At 36.0% G+C, this 22,725-nt stretch overlaps 1 protein-coding gene across 16 annotated transcripts in view; it reads left to right on the forward strand.

The window, feature by feature from the left end:
- REV1 (REV1 DNA directed polymerase) overlaps positions 1–22,725 on the forward strand; it is a 92,303-nt gene that overhangs the window by 48,169 nt on the left and 21,409 nt on the right. For 7 of the 16 annotated variants that reach the window (XM_023618563.2, XM_070236093.1, XM_023618561.2 and 4 more), the window contains 7 exons: positions 4,081–4,233; positions 6,908–7,617; positions 8,717–8,824; positions 10,224–10,340; positions 14,971–15,079; positions 20,100–20,228; positions 22,475–22,629. In XM_023618563.2, the coding sequence (XP_023474331.1) occupies positions 4,081–4,233; positions 6,908–7,617; positions 8,717–8,824; positions 10,224–10,340; positions 14,971–15,079; positions 20,100–20,228; positions 22,475–22,629 (1,481 nt within the window). Of the gene's footprint in view, positions 1–4,080; positions 4,234–6,907; positions 7,618–8,716; positions 8,825–10,223; positions 10,341–12,940; positions 13,139–14,970; positions 15,080–19,477; positions 19,588–20,099; positions 20,229–22,474; positions 22,630–22,725 lie in introns of those variants that run through there. The other 9 variants (XM_070236089.1, XM_023618560.2, XM_070236090.1 and 6 more) reach the window with 4 other exon arrangements.

Genomic DNA, 22,725 nt, shown 5'->3' on the forward strand with positions numbered 1-22,725 from the left:
CCTATACTTGTGTATGGTATATTACAAGTTAGCAATTGTCAAGTTTTTGCCATAATCCTTTCTTCAGACAATTTTACATTGAAATTTGAGGTGTAGTATAGTTAACGAGAAGCTGCTGATTCACCCCGGTGCTGCCTCATGCCTGAGGAGTACCATGGAGCGCAGTTTAAAAACATTGTGCTAAGTGACTATGATTTTGTTTTTGTTTTGTTCGTTTTGTGCTGTCTTCTGTGGCATGGGGACCTGCCTCCTACGGTTAGGTTCTCACGTGGGTCTGCTGGGGTTAAGGGGTGATAGTGGTTTACTGTTCCAGTTATGCCAATGCACTGGGCTCCTCTGGTGGGAGTGACTGATTCCCAGAGTTTGTCCTTTCTTTTTAAGCTCTCAAACTATATGTTAGCACATTTGTCTAATACTTAAGATACTCTTCAGAGTATTGTACTTCATATGGGCTCAAACTTTGTTTCTAATTGTAGTCAATGTTAAATATTAGAGTGCTTATTCAACTTGTTTAAACGTGATTCCAAGTTTATCGCATGATTTTTTCATTTCCCTTGTGTTTTTGTGTCTTGCCTCAATTTATTTTTCATAAAAAATGTGCATAACTCTAGTTCCTGGTATAGATTTGGCTTTTTTAAAAAAAATCTTGGTGTCATTTACATTTTTCTCTCATAGCACTGCAGAATAATTCTAAAATTGTTTTTACTTGGCTGACTAACCAACACATTTCAGAGTACCCCCCAATGACTTGTTGTAGGTAATGTTTTATTAGAAAATATATTCTTGGTCTTCAGGAGCTAAAGAATGAATAGCTTAACTCTCAGAATCTGTAGTAAAAGGCAGTCTGGACCTTGTGGGCGAAAGGGCAAGAAGTCATCTACATATTTTCATACCCATTTGTTTCCTTTTCTGAGCTCATGGTGTTTTGGTGAGTGCTTGGAAAGGTTAGGTCATGGAGGTGGGCAAAGGGAATTTTAATTGAATGCAGAAGGATGATTTTTGCTTAATGGCAGAATAATAGGCAAAACAGCCCACTTTTTCCTTAGCACATAGTTAGATCCTTTCTGGCCTTAAGTCCACTTTTTTTTTTTTAAAAGATTGGCACCTGAGCTAACAACTGTTGCCAATCTTTTTTTTTTCTTTCTCCCCCAAGTCCCCCAGTACATAGTTGTATATTCTAGTTGTGAGTGACTCTGGTTGTGCTATGTGGGACGCCACCTCAGCATGGCCTGGCAAGGGGTGCCATGTCCGTGCCCGGGATCCAAACCCTCGAAACCCTGGGCCACTGAAGTGGAGTGCGCGAACTTAACTACTCGGCCACGGGGCCGGCCCTTTAAGTCCACTTTTGAATAAGGAAGAAGGTAGATACCTGAATGGATAAGCAGATGGGTATACAAGAGTTAGATGCTGTTTTTCTAATAGAGAATGACAGGGACATTAACTGGAACCATAAAAAAGATTCGATGTGCAGAATTGTTTCATACAAAGAAAGTGCTGTTACTACAAGCTGTAATAAAACATTTGGAATAGATGTTAATGTAGTGATTTTGTTTTATCTTAATTTTTGTAAAATTTCCCAGAATCTGTTTAGAACTATCAGTGTAAATTCATTATCAGCTAATAGAAATAGGAAATGATTTAGAGAAGTGTTAGATACAAAGTTTTGTTTTAGAGATTACTGGAGCTAGAGGACAAAGCAAGAATTAAGACTCCCCGAAGTAGACGAATATTTCACTTGTAAAGAATATGTGTCTGAATATATTTTCAGTGTTCATGGAAAGCTAAGTAGAAAAAGAAACCATCTTTTGGTAAAGTGAAGCTTGTGTTTGTTTTGAAACTTAGATTTTGATATTTGGCTCTTTTTTTCCTAGGAAGAGTAGTAAAAATGTAGATACAGTTCCTTTGTGCTTAGGATGAGCAACAAAATTAGAAAATTTTAGAAATTAATCCCTGAGAGAATTTTTAAAAAGAAGATCTTTTAAAAATATACTTTCAGATAATGTTTCTATCTGTACATCTTTAGAAGATAAATGGATAAGCAGGGATAATTAGGAGTGTACAACTGGTGTATAGTGGTTTGGGCTTCAAATTAAAAGAATTTTTTGTCTAACATTACTATAGTGCATTGGGCTTTAATTCCTTTTACTAAGTATCTCTGAGGATGTCTGATTTGAGACCTGCAGCATTTAATAAGTTGGCTCTCTTATTTTATATCAATCTCCATGGACTTAGTTATATAAGCCTAAAAATTCTGCTGGGTAATGTGGCTCTTGTTAGGATTTGGACAAGATCTTAGGCTCTTGTGTATGATCAGTGTTGACCATAGTCATAGCATAGAGGCATAGAGAGCACCTTTAGAGTCTGTGTCACACGGGCGTGCTGTTGGTAGGGCAGGAGAAGCAGGCATAGTAGGGCCTTTCCCATGTTCATTGCACTTTGGTCTCACTTCAGATGTGTAGCTGGCATGGTGGGCATAGTTTCGCTCTCTATTTATCCCTTAGTTACAGCTATATATGATGAAAAGGGTAAAAGAGATCTGTAGTCAGGCAGTTGAAATGATCTGTTAAAGGGAGAAAAGTTAGTTTGATAAAGAATAAAGTAAATTAATAAATGGTCTAATTTTAGGACTTTGAATCTAGTATTTGAATGTAATCTATAATATTAAGACTAACTTTTAGCGTGATGATAAATCTAGGTAAATGAAAATTGAAATGTTGTCACCAGTATGTTCTTTACCATCATAATTTAGTGGTTTTAGGGTTTGGGTATAGTTTAAGATAGTTTAGGTAGGATTACTAAATATGTATTGATATTATTACATAAAGGACATAGTCTGTAACGTTATATAGTTCCATTTTATAATATATCATTAGTATGCTTTCCTATATTCACAGTTGCTGACTCAGTATTTTAATTGTTTTTTTTTGTGCCAATTCAGTTATTTCTTGCATGTTTGTTATTTTTTAAAAAAAGTTTTCTGGAATGCCCTTTGAGAAAAGAAAAATGTCAAAACTCTTGGATTTATGAGATAATAGGAAAAGTATCTTTAGTCTCTTTTTTATTAATTTTTTCCTAAATAAAGAATGACTTCCTTAGTAAATATTTTAGGTTTAAAGCCAGAAATGTGTTTAGAAATATTTCCTGATACTTAAGAAGTATTTTTTAAAATTTAATGTTAGCATAAGTATGTTGGTTGGCTATTTTTAAATTTGAATTGAAAATGTTATTTTTAAAGATACAGTTAACCGTATAGAACTCAGTTCATTAGAAGACAAAAATAGGTTTAAGACTGCTTAATCAAATTAGTTTTAGTTCTCAAGTACAAAAGGAAATAGGTGTTTGGGAATGTTAGTTAATGTGCTGGTACCACCACCCACCACGTGTTATAATACTGGTATTCCCTGGCTTTTACTGGTGACGTTTGTATGTGGTGGACATTTGGAAGAGGGTATATGTGATAGCTTCTGCCCTCTTAGAGTTCAGATCCTCAAGTGGCTTTATCTGTCACTTTTACACGTAAAAATAGTATAAATTATTTGTTCCTCTTAAAGTTGAGATTCTTTATTTTGTTCTATCTTTTTTTGTTTTACAATATTTTGCATTTAATAGACATACTGTGAATTATGGAAATTGGGAATCCTCATCTGGCTTACTTATTCTGGAAAAACTTAATATTCGAGATGGGATTTGAAAAAGTCTTGATGATTCTATGTGAATTGTTTGGGGGGAATTATGGTAAATATTAAATATGAAGATTAAAATAGTGACTAGTCCAGCTCTGCTTGCACTTTTTCTCATCTTACTCTTGTGATTTTTCTTTTTTTCTCATGTAAGATTGTTGGCCACTAATTTTTAAGATTTCAGACGTGTGTCTTTTCATGGGTGGAATGTCTTAAATTCTTAAGTTTTTAAGTAAGATAATATTAAGGTCAGTGATACAGAGAGAGAAGGAATAAACTAGGAAAACAGGTGGCTTATTGTTGGTGAAATACTCTGATTGTTAAGAACATTGATTTTTCGTGGAGCTCTCAGTTTCCCCAAGTATTGAACTCTTAAATTGGTGTTACTTTTTTGTTTCAGCATCAAAGCTGGACGCCTCCTGTCCTATATTCCATATCAGCTTTACACCAAGCAGTCCAATGTGCAGAAAGGTCTCAACTTCACTCCTGTATGCAAACCTGAGGATCCTGTGCCAGGTCCAAGCAATATAACCAAACAGCTCAACAACAGGGTGTAAGTTTGTCTAGATTGAGAACACTACAAAGCTGGTTTTTAGCAGTGGGTGTGGCCTGTGCTCTGCTGAAGAGAAAAGCAGCTATAAAATCTGGTCATTCATCATATTAAACATTTGAAGTATGTGTGTGCATGTCTTACCTAAAAATTATTTTTATCATGAAAGTTCCATAAATAAAGTGTAAACAAGGAAGCTTTTCCCGTCATTTTAGAATCTCACGTTAAACTAATGGATCTTAAATCATTAGAAGTGAACATTTCTGAAAGTAATTTGCTGTAGAATATTGCTTTCTCAAAAACTGAACTATACACCAGCTATGCTTTTGTTGTATGCTATGCGTAGAAAGACAGTTAATGAAAATGTTAATATTTCTAGGTTATTTTTGAAAAATTCCAAGTTTATGACAATTCTAAATATCTTGTATCAATGAAAATTTAGTTGGTGACCCTCAATGTTACAGAGTTAGAGGTAAATCTAGACTTTATTCCATGTAGCTGATTTAAAAAAATATATTGATTTAAGCTTTAGTTGCAATAATTCTGGGTAAATTGGTTTCACAGTTAATTGGTGTGTTGCCTTGTATATCAGGTGGTTCATTATCATTAGCTTTGTACTTATTTATTCAGTTGCTTGCTTTGGGAATTGGATATATTTTTTCCAAAAGACCAGCAGTCTAATTAACCTGGGAGGATCCGATATCACTACCTTCTGTATGTAATTTTTGTTGTCATTTGTTCTTTAACTTGTATACACTTAGAAGCATGGTATTCAAATTTTTTTTATGTCACCTAAAACTTTTAATATTTTTAGTACTGTCAAGGTGTATGACAAGTAATATCAGAAAACCTTTTTCAATACACTGTTTCATATATTTTTCTTAATCTACACTAATAAAAGTAGAAAATAGATATGTGTTTTTTGAAATTCTTTGTGTCAATTTTATAGAGAATTTACCTATTAGATTTTACTTCTTAATACATTTACGCTAAAAATTATTTGGCAAATAAATGTATATGTACCAGTGGTATATATCCAGTACAGCTGCTTTGTAAATATTCATTTTTCTAGGCTGAAAAACTGTAGTTCAGAAAGAATGTATACTAGTGGTGTATTTTCTTGCCACTTTATGCCCTTCTGTTGCATATGTTGCTAGTTCACATATAAAGAATCTTAATATTTCTGACACAGAAAACTAGATTTAAGACTTTTCTGACTTCGCTTTTGTTGCTTTCTGTGACTATTTTTTGGTATGTTCAATACGTTTTATAAATTTCTTTGAAATTCTCTTATGTGACTTTTTGCTCACTTTCTTTCTCTTTATCTCAGGGGAGAGACTTTCTCTGACATGTAACAAATTAGGTTTTCTTTCTTTCCTCTTTTAATCATTTCCAGTTGTCTTCTTTTTTCCTTTCGCTGGTGTGATCATCCGTGAGAACTGGACCTACTCAGAGTTGGCTGTCATATTCCATGAGATGGTCAGCCAGAGCCAGGGCCCACCCAGAAATGGGTGGTAACGTTTTGCATCTGACTCGTGTGACTTTTCTGTGTGTTCACACTGTCGTTACTGTTATGCTGTGTTGATGCTAGGATGAGAGACTGTAGGTTAAACCTGATCATACTGTGGTAGTCTCACCTTTGCCTGGGTACTATGTCTGACACCCTCATCTGGAGGCTGAACTGTAATTGGATTAATGCTGTGGATGTTCCTGAGAAGAATGAATTACTGTTCCCTAATTCAGGTTTTTGTTACTTAGATGATTCTTGTGAATGCAAATGAATTTTGTCTTTTACAGAGCATTACCAAGCAGACATCTAGAGGAGCCAAGGCTGTGAATTTAGCGTACCATTTGTCATAGGTCCTGCATTTAAATACCTGTCGTCAGGAAACCTCGTCCCATTGCCTTGAACCTCCCTGGCATCTAAATATGCTTTTCTTAGAAATGAATGTTATTTCCTTTGTTAATAGGGCGTTCCCTCATTTTTCTAGGTATAAATTTTACTAAATTACCCATACACATTGACCTGGTTCTTACTTGTTATCTACTTGTGCAGCAATTGGCCCCATTAATAGATAATGCAAATAGTCTGTTAGCCTGCCTTTTCCTGAGTGAAACTGGCCTCAGGATTGTAGCAGTATTGGACTTAATATGTTGAACAGTGCCTTACATAAAACTAAAGTTAAAACTAGGAATAAGAATTCAAATAAAGTTTCTTACCCATTTTTTATGAGAGTTACTCATTTAATTCAGCAAATACTTATTGACTACCTCATAAATGCCAGACACTGCTACAAACTGGATATTTAGAGCTTACAGATTCCAATTAATTTTTAGTGGGAGAAGTAACTGAAAATAGTTTTTTTGATTTTTCTTCAACCTGGAAAAGATTCCATTGCATTTCTTCTTTGGGAGTGTCCGAAGTTAAAAGAAAAAAGAAAAAAAGAAACCCTAAAGGCAGTTAATGTTCTAGAATGTTCCTAGTTACCTTGCTACTTTGGTTTAGCAAAGAATTACCTTTTGTTGGAAGAGAAAGCATATAGAATTGGTGCCTTAATTTTTCTGTTTTTAGGGGAGAATATCGAAGTCTGTATCACTTAAGACAGTATTTAAGAAAAATTGTTTTAGCCTGAAAGTCAGGCATTATTAATTTAAGTAAAATTTTTTCCTGTTTTAGAAATCACATAATTAAGAAGATTGAGACAGAAAATGAAGTCAAAGTCAATGGAGTGAACAGCTGGGATGAAGAAGATGCAAATAACGGTTTTAGTTTTGTGGAGCTAGAGCAGATCTTTCCAGGAAGGAAACAGAATGGAATTCCGCATCACAGAGGCAGCTCTGCCGTTTTTAATGGACACACTCATAGCTCTAATGGTGCCTTAAAGACACAGGATTGCTTGGTGCCGGTGGGCAACAGTGCTGCCAGCAGGCTCTCTCCAGACTCTGCCCAGGAGGAGGAGAAGGCTGAGAAGAGCAGTGCTGGCTTCAGAGACCGCCTTGTGCAGCAGTTGCAGCAAAGCGTTAAAAACACAGATGCTTTGCGGAATCCGCACAGAACTAATTCCTTCTCATTATCATCTTTGCACAGTAACACTAAAATAAATGGTGCTCACCACTCCACTGTTCAGGGGCCTTCAAGCACAAAAAGCACTTCTTCAATTCCTACTGTTAGCAAAGCAGCACCTTCAGTGCCATCCAAACCTTCGGACTGCAGTTTTATCTCAGACTTCTATTCTCATTCAAGACTGCATCACATATCCATGTGGAAGTGTGAATTGACTGAGTTTGTCAGTACCCTGCAAAGGCAAAGTAGTGGTGTCTTTCCAGGAAGGGAAAAGTTAAAAAAAATGAAAACAGGCAGGTCTGCACTTGTTGTAACTGACACAGGTAGATACTAACGTTGTTTTCTTAAGAAACAGTCTTGCTTGATCATTTTGTTCTGAAGCTGTTGTTGGTGTTCTCATCAGCACTGTGCTCTCATAATACAGAAGTCTTTAGGAATATCAGGTTATGTAAGTTGCAGTAAGTATAATATTATAGAAAGCTTTCATATTTATTAAAATATTTTTTACAAAATTAGATTTAAGTCTGGCTAACTGAAAGTTTTTGGGTTACTGAGACAGTAACAGTGTTGGGATTCTGAGCATTCATTCCTCATGTAGACTTCATCAGTTGTTGAAGTTTTGAACTGTGTAAAATATAGCCTGTATTATATTCAGAGCTTAAAGTCCTGTAAGAATGAATTGGTTTGGTAAGAGAGTAATTGTTAATTTCTAGAAGCTTGCCTCATGATGGTTTTTAAATAAATAACTTCAACATAATAGCTATTGTAATTATAGTGGTAAACATTTAGTGAGATAAAGTGTTTTCGGGTGTAGATAGATTAGTTGATTGTATTTTGTATTCTTTAATACTTTCCTTGTCATCAAAAATGAACAAACTCAGGCTATATTTCTGTGCCAGCCATTATAAATTAGTGTCTGGTTTGAGGTTTTAGTTGTTTTTTATAGATTATGTGGGATTTTTTTACGAGGAAGGATCTCAGAGATTATCTACTATTAGTCTTTAATTTATACCTGTGGAAACTGAGGTACAGAGAGAAGCTGATGGTTCTGAAAGTGATAGAGCTTCTCCATGTGGGTTTTCCTGTTGTGTTTTGCTGTTTTTGATGTATTCTTAAATGCTTTTTGTCACTTATGGAATATTTCAGAATAATGTTACAGGTATTAGGTGGTATCTTCACAATTGATTTAAAATTGTTTGGAAATGAAATTTGTATCTCTGAATGACTTTTAGAGCCAAAGAAACTGAAATTTGACTTCTCTTAAGGTGGTAGAAATAATCTGTAATAGTAGAGTCTTTTTTTTGAAGACTTCATTTTACTTCTAAGCATTTAAAAATATAATTTCTAAAATTAACTAGACCTGATTTTTTCTTTAATGTTAAAAATTAGTTTGGGCTTTGAACATTCTCTTTTTCCTCCTAGGAAATATGTCAGTGTTGAGTTCACCCAGACATCAGAGCTGTATAATGCATGTTGATATGGATTGCTTCTTTGTATCAGTGGGTATACGAAATAGACCAGATCTCAAAGGTCTGTATTCTTGTTTATGTTTTAAGAAAATTAATATATTGTTACATTTTCTAAGGGATCACAAAATCTTCTTTAAGAAATATTTATTCTAATTTTCCTTGGCAAAATCAGTTTCTGCTTCCAAATTGTCTGGACTCCATTATCAAGAGAGATGTGGGGAAATTAGAAGTTTTTTCCTCCCTGTAGAGATCAGGTCTTTAGGGAAGAATTCTTACCTTCAGCTGAAGGATCTGTTGTCTAAGAGTAATGTAGGCAGGAACCTGCATTGGGCATTTTCTACATTTTTATTTATATTTACTATGTTAATCAATGGAAATTTTGTGGTAGCATGTGTCTGCACCTTGGGTCACAATCCTTTCTCTTGAATAAATAGCTGTCCTGGTGTTAGTGAACATTCCAGCTTTTTGGTTGTAGGATAATTTTTGTAATGTTGAGTATTGCTGAAATATGTTTACGTCTGTCCAGTCTTTGTTTTAATGGAATTTCAGATATTTGGGAGCTAGTCGATACTTTTCAGAACATTTATTCTGGATTTTTCAGTAGTTCTCTTTTTTTGAAAGATGTAACTATTACCATTTTCTTCTGAGAGTCAGTCCTTCCCTTAAAGAAATCACAGAAACTGCTGGGTTAATAGCAGGGCTTAATTTTTGTCATGAGGAGTTGCTGCTTCAGCTCTGAGAGCAGTGTTTAGAATGTTAAAGAATTAACTTTAGCTCAAGTGACTTTTTGATGCATTATTTCTTTTGTCCTCACAACAAATGCATTCAGTAAATTATATGTGAATTATCCATGCTATTGCTTTACGCAGTTATAGTTATCTTTTAACTTACCCGAGGAAAAGATACATGAAAGATTTTATAACTAAACAAAAACTGAGGGACTGTGTACTCATGTTTGATTATTTGGTAGGTCGGATTGTGATTCCTCTGCATATATATGTAATTTGTTTCTCTTGCCATAAAATTAAAAGATTAGTGTAGATGTTACGCTACTTTTCTGATACCAGAAATCTAAAAAAATCTAGATACAGTTAGTTTTTCGTTCTCTCTCCTCCTGTCCAATCTGAATGTAGGATCTGAGTGGCTTGTTTTCTACTGTAAGAAACCGAACAAAAACCCTGCAAGGCTAAGTGATAGTGTTGCTTTTGTGTTGAATAAATGTATCAAAATTGTCATAAATAGTTTGCATTTTTGGGGGTGCTGAAAATCTTAGATGGCTTTTGCATGGTGATTGATCATCTTTAAAGATAATAACTCCTTTATGAACTAGTGCCTAAATAAAGCTGCAGAAAAAAATGTCATATTTTAAAATCTTTAGAAAAATCTTCCTTTACATGTTGTCAATGTTGTTAATGTTCCTGTACTTAGATTTAAAAATAATTTTATTCTTTCCCCCACAGGGAAACCAGTGGCTGTTACAAGTAACAGAGGCACAGGAAGGGCACCTTTGCGTCCTGGCGCTAACCCACAGTTGGAGTGGCAATATTACCAGAATAAAGTCCTGAGAGGCAAAGCAGGTACAGATAATGAGCTGTCTTTGAAGCCGTAGTGCTCCTGTTGAAGACTCCTGGATTTTGCTGTTGGTATTACCATTACAGAAATGAAAGCAGAGTTGAAATAATTAGCTTTTTCATCCAATGGTTTTAAGGGTGTCAGTGACATCTTAAAGCAAAATCTGAAAGTAATACCAATGATTGGTTTATAGTTAGGCTTTGTTGAATTGGATGGTGATTTTCCTAAGACAGAGAGTGAAGAATGTTTTCAAAGATGTGATTAGTTTGCTTTGTACAAATTTAGATTGGGGGTGAAAATCATGGACATCATTTTGTGGAAGCCTCTAGACTTGAGAGTTAATTACTAATTGTTTGGTCACGGATCATAGTAAGGACACTAAATTTCGTGTTGCTAAAGATTTATGTGAGGCGGTGGAATAAGAAATGGTAGAAATAAGAAACTTTAAAGTTTCACTTTATTGGAATAAGAAGATAAATACCAGCAATAATTCCCCATATCTGTGTTGAACCTATTTCCTATGAAAAGCAACACTTTCTTGCCTCTCTGGCGTTTAAGTTTTGGCTGTTAATAAATAAAAATCATAAGTTATACTAATCACAATGCTATTAAGATTTTCACATATATATATATTTTTCCCCCCGAGTCAATTACCTGAGAAATATTTGCTTAGAAGTTAAATCCTTTGACACTGATCAGTTTCCTCATGGATGTCTGCAAAGCCAAAAAATTTTTTTAATCATTTTTTCAGAAAAATATTAGTCAGGAAGTAGTCAAAAATTAGATACACAGTGGAATGGAAGGCTTGCAGTTAAATTTCATCCCAATTATTTCAGGTCCCTAGTTTTCAGTTACAAAACCTTGGGCTTGTGTTAGAAATTATCTCAATGACATTAAAGCGAAAGGAAAACCACTAGACATGTCTGAGGACTTTTTGGGATTACAGTCTTTTTGTTGGTTGTGATCATCTGTTTTATAAGGCATAAGTACAAAAGAAAATGTAGATACATCTTTATGCTTCCTGTGTACCTGTGTATTTTCCAGATTTCCTAAAGCTTTTCTTGGTTTTTATATCTTTTAAGAGATTTTTGAGATTCTAGCATTTTGTGTGTCATGAGTAGATCTTGGGGTAGCTAGTGTTGAGCTTGTTGAGATTTAGTTGTATTGTGATACTTGACAACATGGGTACTTTCTTAAGTATTGTTAGTATGGTTTGTGGTAGGGTGGTTTTTCTTTTTGTATTTTCTGTGTGGTATGATTAAAAAGATGAAATCTTAAGTTCTAGAAAACAATTAAGTAGCTTAAACCCACAACTAGAAGGACCGGCAGCTAAGATATACGACTGTGTACAGGGGGTGTTTGGGGAGATAAAGCAGAAAAAAAAAAAAAAGAAAATGCACTATACTTGTCATATATTGGGCAAAAACAAGTAAAAACATAATAAAAGTTGAAAGAAGGAAAAAATACTAAAATACTGTGTGCATTCTATTCAGTAACATCTCTCAGTTACTCGGTGCTCAGTTTCTCCAGTAGGTAGAATCTTGTATTTGCTCCACACGTCCTTATAGCAGTCCACATTTACAGTTTTGGCCTGGGCAAGCGTGCATTTCTTAGGAGTAGCAGAGAGCTAGTCCTCTTAACGTCTTTCCTTCCATCACAAATAATCTGACCATAAACAGTTTATTAATAGAATACTGTCGTTGGCTACTTAATTGTCTTTCATCAGTTTAGCTGCTGGATTTTCATAACATTGGGATGACCTTGTATAGTTCACTTCCCCTCCACCTCTAAATGTGGGTGGTAAACCAGAAGGTAAATGTTAGCAGAAATATTGAAATTTTCACTTGCCATTGAAAACTGTCAAAAATAGACTTTCCTGTCACTAGAAAAGTGAATATGATACTTTGCATTTCGTGCTCTTTCTTTAACTTGCTGTCATTCGCTTTTATTTCTTAAGCCTTTTGACCCATGAGGAGCTTACCAAAATGTTTGCTACATATGAAGTGATTAGATTGTCCTTTATTATAAAGTTTGGTTGCGACTAAACTTTTACTTCGCATTTGTTTTTTCAGTGCCTTTGTTCCTCTTCCCTTGTTACTCCCTGATCTTGTTTTCTCTGGGTCCTTATTAGACATGACACCAAATTTTAAAATGTTGAGGATCACTTTAGAAACTGGAATCTTTGGCTTTTGCACACTAGCTTTTTAAAAAAATTCAGTTCTGATGTTTTGACTTGTATGTGTAGACAAAAGTATTAGAACAAATAGCATCTTTAGCCCTTTATAGAAACTTTGGTTTCTTATTTGTCATGTTCAGAGACTCTTTGTCTAGTCAGACCACTGTAACCAGGGGCTCTCCATCCATGACTTCCTTTGGAAGCTGCTTTCCTGAGCAGGACTCAGTGGTGGCGCTTCTCATTGATGATCTCATTATGTGGAATCCATTTATACTCAAAATTTCCTGGTTGGGGCCTTTTATCCCTTTGTGGATTCCAGGATGTAGATGTTTGCTATTCCTTCAACAGCCTCAGTGTTCATTCTAAAGAACTACGGTTTTAAAAATCGTATTAGTCATAGATTTATTCTCAGCGATTTCTTTTTCACAGACTTGGGTCCTGGCCTCTGATTTCTCCAACCGTTCCTCCACATTCTCCATGTGCCCGTCTAGGTTGTCAAGTTTTGATGAGCAGTTCTCTACTTTGCCCTCCAGTGAGGACAGTGTCCCTGCATTTCCCTGAATCTCCCTTGAAGCAACTCACTCCGCTGGTGGAGGGATCCACGCACTCTGCTGCACTGTGGAAAAGGTCAGCCAGCCCAGTGAAGGGAACCTCGAGGTGCTACCTCTCAGGCAGGGCATTGGGAGCTCAGGGACCACAGTCACTGTTCTCACCTCAAGCATGACTTTTTTGTAATTTTCAAGACAGCTATCTTAGATTATTTAACTAGCCCTTCAAATATGTCACCTAACTCCCCAACTTTTAAAGCATAACTCATGGTTATACCTTTGAAAGGCAGCTGGTTGTGGCTATTCAAGCTTCAACTCTTATTTCTTTGGTTTAGTAGCAGCGTCTGTTGAACTATGATACTGACAATCCTAGAATTCCTATAGATTTTCAGCTTAGAATAATAGACTAATGAAGCAAATATTTAGCTTTCTAAGACCCTTCGGAAATGCTGGGTAATCTGCTCTGCATTCTGTCTTTAATTGTCATAGTACAGCCTATGTTAGTCACAATATATTAGAATATAGCTCATATTACATACTCTGGTCTTTTTAGTTTTGATGCAAGTGGGATTTGACCCCATTAAGATGCCACACCTCAGAGTTTGGTTTGCATTTATGCTTTGTGTGTATGGGTGCTGGAATCCAGAAATGCTTGTATGGGTTGTATAGTTGGATGAAAGGTGTTGCTTACTGGAGTCAAACTAGGAGGAGCTGCTGTGGCCCATAAAGCCAGACCTTTTGCTGCGTCTTTCTGGTGGTGCTTTAACTTGACTGATTTTTCTTGGAACATTACGTCTCTGAAATAAACAGAAGAGCAGTACTGAATTTGTTGGTTATATATTGTTACAGTGTACTCAAAATAGGTTTGTCTAGAAATAGCTGAAGTGTTGTATCTTGGTGTGTTTTCCTAATTAATGGTATTTTGTGTCTAATAGGAGAACTGCTGAGGTTGTGTTTTAGAATACATGTTTTGAAAGCATGTTTTTCTGGGAATTTAAGAGTAGTATCCCAAGAGAGCTGTAACTGAAGTGGGGTTTTAATCTATTTCTCAATTACTAGTGAAGCCAAAGGTGGTAAAGGAAGTCAAGCAGCATGCAGTCAGTAGGCCATGTGCCTAAAAGACCATGTGCTTTTAAATTCTTGTGTAAAGCTATAAATTTGGTTTGGATATTAAGAGATACTAGTGAGCTATACTATTTAGACTAGAATTATATTATATAAAGCAATTGGTATTTTGATCATACTTGAATGTTTTAAACTGAACGTGTGTTGTTAAACCAAAAATAGAATTTCCTGAAAGGGGGGATAATGTTGTGAGGCTCTTTTACCTGATGTGTGTTCAAAAGAAAATTCTTAAATTTAGGATGAAACCTCCTTATGGTATGTGACCCACTAAATTATTGTTTGCTCGATGACTTGTAGGAATTTGATGTTTGTTGAACATGTTGTTAATTAGCTTTAAGTTTTTGCAGATAGTTCTTTTAGGAAATAGCAGAGAACATTCAGGGAAATTTACATTTTCCATTAAGTGTTACCTATTATAGGGAGCTGTATAATCCTTTTAAGGCTATGGGGAGGGCGTTCATCTTCCTGATCACTTTTCACCTTGTCCGTCTCAAGAGACTGTGTTAAAGGGATACTTTATATTTAGTTCTGATATATTTAAAAAAATAACTCTCATTAAAACAGAACTTTCTATTTATTATTATAAGTTTTTGTCTACTGGTGAAGAGTATAATGGAAGGAAACCACTTTAGAGTTACAGACTTTCTTTTAATACCAATGGAGTTAACTTTATTTAGAATTTATTAAACATTTGTTTGTGAAAGGGCTGGAACATATATTTCTTGAATGAAAGCTAAGGAAAATCAGCTTTTAATATATAATCATTAAATTTTATTATGTTTAAAGCAGATATACCAGATTCATCACTGTGGGAGAATCAAGATTCTGCACAAACAAATGGAATAGATTCTGTTTTGTCAAAGGCCGAAATTGCATCTTGTAGTTATGAAGCCAGGTATGTAGAAATTGTGTGTTGTAGTACTTACAAATAATTTACTTAATCATTTTTATATAATCTTTTAAAGTGGATTTAGCTATGCTGGTTAGGCTTATAACTTAAATATGTTACAGACATTCTATGAAAAACAATGTTTCTAGACTTACTCCCTTTCAATTCCTTTTTTTCCCTTTCACAAATGCTAGAAAGCTTTAAGTAAACACCTTAGTTTCTTGATGAAACTAAGGTTCTGCAGTGGAAACCTAAAGAAATTGGACATTGTCGTTTTTTTAGTGAGAGAGGGTCTTGATGTTCATCTACCCTAATCATTCCTTTTTACAGCTAAGAAAAAATCCTTTGCAATTTAAACATTCTAAAACTCAGTGCTTTTTTAAAAAAAAAATTATGTTAAAACTTGATTGCCTATTAAATTACAAGTAAATAATTCCATACTGGCATACCTAGTAATCTCTTTACTTGAATGGGCAGTGTCGTCGACTTGTTTGCACCAACTTTGTGTATAGATCTTTATCTTCCAGTAGCCTTAAAACTTCATTACAACTAGCTGTTTCAATACAAGAAAAAACAGAGATATGTATGTGGTCCTCATAGTTTAAAAAAACAATCAATAATTTAAAAAACAATTGTTGTAAAAGTAGAGGGAGTAATAATGAATTGGTTAATTAAAAAGAGCAGTCTTTATTTGTTTTTCCTGATAACTGACCACAGACATTTTTACCTTTATAACACAGTAAGCATTTATATGTTGTTGGCAGGTGTTAAAGTATTTAATAATTATAAAAGAGAGTCTTACACCGGTTACATTTTTCAGGCTTTTTTTGAGAGAAAGGTCAGGTAGTATCTTTATTTATGGCTTTGTCATTCATACCTTTTTTAATTGAGATTAAGTTGAGATATTTATATTAGTTTCAGATATACAACATAGTGATTTGATACATGTAACATTTTCCAGTCTTAATTAGAAGTTGAGCTTATTCAAGCAAGTCTAATCTGAACAAAAAATATTTAAACTCAGTGTCATCTAACCAGAATAGTTTGTTTAGTCTTGCCCATTATTGTATAAAAAAGATACTTAGGAAAAAAGCATTATATTCAAACACCCATAATTATAGACTATTGTAATTATTTTCCATTTATGACGTGTCAAACTTTTACTCCCAGACTGACTTGGCTTTCTCATTGACAGAATTATGTTTTAGTCTTTTTCATTGTTGACAGTATACCCAAGGAGCTGAAACTTGCTTTAATAAAATATAATTAAGTCAAATACAGATACATTTTGGATTATTATATTTCTACTATCACAGGCAATTTAGAGCGGATTTCATGTTATGCTCAATAGGCTAGACTCTCTCCCGTGCTAAGTTATTGAATGGCAACGTGTGCTTCTGATAGCTGGACAGTTGTGTTCCATGTCAGGAGGGTGTAATGAAGCCCAGAAATACTCTCTCAGTCTTTGGATTTCACTGGTTAGTGAAATGAAAGCTCCACCCTTCTTGTGCTGCCTCTGCAGGCTCGCTCTTCTCCCTCAGTACCCACAGGCTGAACGCTGCATCGGGGTGCCAAGGCTCCCTCAAGGGTAGAAGCGTTACCAGCTCCTGATGGCTTTGGACTCTACCAGCCCTAGTCCTGTCCAGGCTCGAGGCTTCCATTGGTGTTTGGATGGTGCATTTATGTTGTATCACAGATGGTGATTGTTAAGCTGAACGTATCACAGAACAGTTGGGGTGATGATGTATGGGGGCCAGATGCTGTGTAGCAAGCCATGTACTTGCCACTTAAATGGCAAAGGTTTATTTTAAAGAGATGCGTAAAGTGACGAAAATGGATTTGAGTGTAAGTTGGGAAAAAACTCCGCAAAACCCACAGCAGTGAGGTTTTTGTCCTTTATTTGTAATTTTCCATTTTCTAGAAGGCTATTGCTAATGAAGGTCTCTAGAAAACAGTTCTTGGATATTCTTTTTTTTTGTGGCTATCCAGTAGTTATATTCCTTAAGAGATTTTTGTTAAGAAGTGTATTCACAGTTGCATTAGAGAAATGTTTCTGGGATTGGAGTGGGGACTGTGATTGTGGGGATGGTCTTCCAGTTTTATGCATTCCTGAGTTTTCAATAGACATAGATTAATAATGGGGTTAGCAAAGGATGGGATGTGAACTTGAGATGGTGGAAGTCCTAGAAAGGTAGGATGTGTATATGTAGATCAGAACATGCATTACTGTTAGTTTTACCCATACTTAGCATAAGGAACAAGCTTTATACATAATAAGTGAGAAGGTAGCTAGGTGGGTGAATAGGTAATGATATACAAATACCCTAGAGGCAAAGGTTTTTAAGATCAAATCAGTTTTTTTTTTCCAAAGATTGGTACCTGAGCTAACGTCTGTTGCCCATGTTTTTTTTTTTTTTCTTCTTCTTCTTCTTCCCAAAAGCCCCCCAGTACATAGTTGTATATTCTAGTTGTGAGTGCCTCTGGTTGTGCAATGTGGGATGCTGCCTCAGCATGGCCTGATGAGCAGTGCCATGTCCGCGCCCAGGATCCAAACTGGCAAAACCCTGGGCCACGAAGCGGAGTGTGCGGACTTAACCACTCAGCTATGGGGCCAGCCCTGTCAAATCATTTTTAAACCTCTGTTTCATGTGCTTTTGTAAGCACTATTACTAATTAGTGATTCTTAGTTTTTACTGTTCTTAATTAGAGATATAGATCTCTTTTAGTATATTGGACAATGACAGTGATTTAATGATTATTTATTTATTTATTTAATTTTTTGAGGAACGTTAGCCCTGAGCTGACATCTGCTGCCAATCCTCCTCTTTTTGCTAAGGAAGACTGGCCCTGAGCTAACATCCATGTCCATCTTCCTCTACTTTATATGTGGGATGCCTGCCACAGCATGGCTTGCCAAGTGGTACCATGTTCACACCCAGGATCCAAACTGGCGAACCTGGGGCTGCCAGAGCCAAACGTGCGCACTTAACCGCTGTAGCACTGGGCCGGCCCCAATGATTAATTCTTTTCTATTGTCTAATCCAATACCAGATACAGTTGTCTGAGCATAGCATAATGCAAGAAAGAGTATGCTCTATGCAGTGTAAACCTGGGAGTAAACTGTTTCTGCAGCATCCACTTAGGAAGTGTTGGTAGTTGATCCTGCGTGAGATTTTAGTTGAGAGGAGTAGAGAAGTCACTGTAGTGAAGAGTCACTTCAAACTGTTCTGTAATTGTCTTTACTCATTTATTTTTATGAAACAAATCTAGTTTCCCAACCACCAACTCAAGGTATTTTGCTCCCCTTAGTTATAGGAAACCTCTTAGGTTTTCCTTTTTGTTTTTAACTTCCTTACAGTGTCTGGTGGCTCCTGAACATTTCTCTCCGGGATGTGTATATGCATGAGTACATAAGTAGATGTGTTATATTTTTCTAAGTAATATGCCCCTGAAAATTTTTGTGTAAGTTTTGAAAATGAAATTATTGTAAATATAAGAATATGATATTTATAGGAATTACCTAACACATTCCTTTAAAAGTGAATAATTACCTTTAATTTGTAAGTGTAGCTTTTACATACTGACTATATATATCTAGCACTATTGAAAATGTCTTCAACTATGTATTTCTATATAGACTTCTAAACTATTATGAATATACTTCCCTACCCTAATAAACAAAGTCCATTGACTCTAATCCAGCCTTTGCTGGGTGGGTGCAGGGTCGTTCTTGTGAACATTATGAGGTCTGTTTTGGTCACCATCTGTTACCCATCACCTTGCAAAATGCCTGAGACATAACTTTTTGTTGAATGAATGAAAGACTATTCTTTACCGTGCTGTTTGTCAGTCCCCACTCCCTTTGCTGTCATTTTTCCTTCCTATTAGATATTTCGCATGCAGTAGGAGCTTGGCAGTCAGATAATTTGTTTATTGTTTTGTGTATGTGAGAAGTGTGTATGATTTTGCATTTCCCTCTGAGTAACTTGGAGGATTCTTCTCCGTCTTGGCCCTCACTGGTGGGCTGAGATGGGGATGGTGCCAGAGGCCTCTGCGTTATTGAAGACTACTTGTTTATGTTTCTTAAAACAGGGCACACTTCTATACTAAGTAAGCACTTAGTAAATATTTATTGACTGAATATATAGAATAACCATTTAACATATTTCTGTAGGAGTATGTATTCTGGTGAAACATTGCTTATTGTTATTTTGCCTGTTTTTTTACTTTAATATTTTTTCTTGATTCATTGCAGAGTGGTAAAATGGAGTTTTACTAATTATGTTTAATTCCATAATTATAGTTTTATGCTGAATGCTCCAGATATCAAAGGTAATGTAGGGCCTTGAGACACGCAAAAGATTTAAAATTTACCATTTTCAATTAGGTCCCTCAAAGTTCTGGAACCCTGGCTCCTGCCCAGAGTGATGTCCTACCATATACAATGCTGTTGGCATCTCAACCACTGTGGAGCCACTTCAGGAGCATGGAATTGGTCAATTGGGAATTGGGTGGTAATAGGATGAGTACATTTTGTCTGTTTGTCACATAGCACTGTTTTGTGTAGTTCTTTTGTTTATATTCTTTGTCTTTGGGGGATGAACCCTGGCCAAACCGTGCCATGTGTTAGGGGAAGAAAACCTCTTTTTGACAGTACATTCCTGCTCTGAGGTGGTTGTGATATCACCAGCATATGGCATGCTGGCATCTCTGCAAAGGGGCCAGAGGTCTGCATCCTAGGAGAAATCTTCAGATACAGACAAGAGCCAAACCTGGTCTTTTAATAACACATTTTGGCACATCTGCACATGTCATTTACACTAATTAGACAATTGTGTAATTTTGCTTTGGGGGGAAAACAAACCTGTAAATTTTCTTAATGCCTGTTTTTTACCCCTAATGAGAATGGAGTTAAATGAAAATTGTATATTAGCAGCATGGGGAGATGATATCAGCACATTTGATATTTGATTTTGCATTTAAAAATTCCTAGTATAACCTCTCTTGTGTTTTGTTCTTTCTCTAGACAAGTTGGCATTAAGAATGGAATGTTTTTTGGGTATGCTAAACAACTTTGTCCTAACCTTCAAGCTGTTCCATATGATTTTCATGCGTATAAGGAAGTTGCACGAACAATGTATGAAACACTGGCAAGGTACAGTGTGTAATATAGTTACTTTCATGTTTGTGTTGTTCTACTTCTTTTATCTAATACTAATTAGATAAATTATCTAATAATAAAGTATATCGTTGTCTTTAGGATTGTCAGGGTCACTTTGGTTAGACTTTTATCTCTTTCAAGACCTCTTTCCTCAGCATCCCACTGTGACAACCTCTCTCCTTTCTTTAAGCACCTCCCGTGCTGGGCAGCGCAGTCTTAAGGGATGTTTTGCACTGTCACAGTTGTCCATTGCTTCCCGTGGTGCTGTAAGGCCTGATTCTCTGCCTGCATAACTTCAAGTCGGTGGTTCTAGTTTTCTTCCCATGGAAGCACACATGAAGGATTGGAATTTTTTAACCTGGTTATTCTCTTTTTTTACATTTGAATTATAGTTTTATTTATAATTAGAACTGATGGGTTAAAAAGTTGTGACTCTTTAAAACCTTTTATCTTCTAAAATCATTAGGTATGCCAAAAGTTAGTTTTCGTAAAAGTTAGTGTTTGTTAATAGTTTCAAAGTGGTTGATTAGTTGGCTTGAGAAAAGGAGATTGATTTTTTAAATATTCGTGATATAGGTATATTTAATATTCAAAACTGAAAATTTAAAACAAGTATATGGCAGGTTATGTATGCTCTAAAGCAGGAGTCAGCATATTTTCTCTAGAAAGGGCCCAATAAGATCTCTGTCCCAACTCCCCAGCTCTGCTAGGTAAAGTGAGAGTAGCTACAGACAGTCTGTTAATGAATGGCCGTGGCTGTGCTCCGTGAAACGTTTATTTACCAAAACAAGCATCTGGACTGCAGGCCAAGGTTTGTCAACCTTCAGGCTGTATTGATGTTCTAAGAGATACACTTCTTGCCTCTGTCTTCACCTCTTCCTCTGCTTTATTAAGCAGTATTTTGAATACCTATTACTGAATATCTACTAAGTAAAAGCAACTGTTGATGCTGCTAGTCCTACAGAGAGGAGTGAGATCCAATCTCTAGTTTAGCAGGAGAGAGAAAATAAAAAGGGACAGATGAAGTTATCTGACATCAGTGTATGGGATTGAGTGCTGAATGATAAGCCAGTTAAAATCACAGCTGTCCTTAAGACCCCAAATATGGGAACGTTGGTGTTACCTGGTGGAAAGTATGCTTTTTAAGTCCTGTTCTAAAGCTGAGGTCAGGAGTAGTATCCACATGAGGTCTGGGAATGGGTGACTGGGCTGAGCAGTGGTCCTGCTTTGTCCTGGGTCTCAAGAGCCTTGAGCAAACTGCCAGCCCGAACCTCTGATCAGGAGGATCTGAGGAAGAGCCATGATGCATACCAGTCCTGGTATAATTTTTGTCTGTGGAGACATTTTCGGTGTCGTGTGGCTGTTCTTTGGAAAAAAAATTCACAGTGTTCTTCTCCTCCCACTCTTTGGAAATGCTGCCTCAGAGGTAAGTTCCCTGTGCCTTGGGGCAGCTTTCACTGTGAAGCAGGGCTCCTCATGGCAGGTCTTCTGCTCCAACAGGTTCCATACTTCACTTCAGTGTAAACAAAACACTCCTTTCTTAAACGGACCTAGATACTAATCTGATTGTGACCCACAGTAAGGTGTAGGTAAGAGAGGAGACCTGGCCCTCTAGTATACGTTCCAAGTGGATCGTTGAAGATATATTTTTGATCTGGAGGCCTTTCTGGTTGCCTCTCATTTCCACGTATTTAATTAGCATCAGAGCCACGTGGCAGTTCTTTTCCTTTCCTCTTCTCTAGCTATTAAAACAAGTCCTTTGTATGGGTAGATCATGACCAAAAAACAAAACCCAATTGTGGTATTTTTATTTAGGAGCGGCTTGGTTACTTGTTTGACTGATTTGTGTGATTTTTCTATTCCTTAAGGATTCTGGTAAACCATGTTTGAAAATTTATTAGATTAAATGTTACAACAGTTCTAATTCATCCACTGCTGTTCGACTCTTGAGAGGTTTACGAAAGGTACTCTCACTGTAGAGAAACTGGAATAAAAATTTCTGCTGTGTTTTTGGTACTTAATCTGGAAAAAGAGAACCACTAACTTTGCAGTTAAAAATTCGATGACTAAATAATGCCACTGGAGCCAATTTAATTAAAAACGTTAATATTTTTTAGCCTTCTAAGTCTCATTAAGGAAGTGTTGAAGAAAGACACAATAGGAAGACTCTATTTTGCAACATTTGTGTCTACCAGACAGCAGGCTGTGGCTGATTCATTGCCTTTGCTTTGTGTTGATAGCTATACACATCACATCGAGGCTGTCAGTTGTGATGAAGCACTAGTAGACATCACTGAAATCCTTGCAGAGACCAGACTTACTCCTGACGAATTTGCAAATGCTGTCCGCATGGAAATCAAAGACCAGACTAAATGTGCTGCTTCTGTTGGAATTGGTTAGTATCCAGCTTATCTCCTACTATTCATTTTACTCAAAGCATTGCTTTGGGATCATTGAGTATCACTTAACTTTTAGGAGTGATTTTTAGATT

This window comes from Equus caballus, chromosome 15, assembly GCF_041296265.1.
Source record: "Equus caballus isolate H_3958 breed thoroughbred chromosome 15, TB-T2T, whole genome shotgun sequence".
NCBI classification, from domain to species: domain Eukaryota; kingdom Metazoa; phylum Chordata; class Mammalia; order Perissodactyla; family Equidae; genus Equus; species Equus caballus.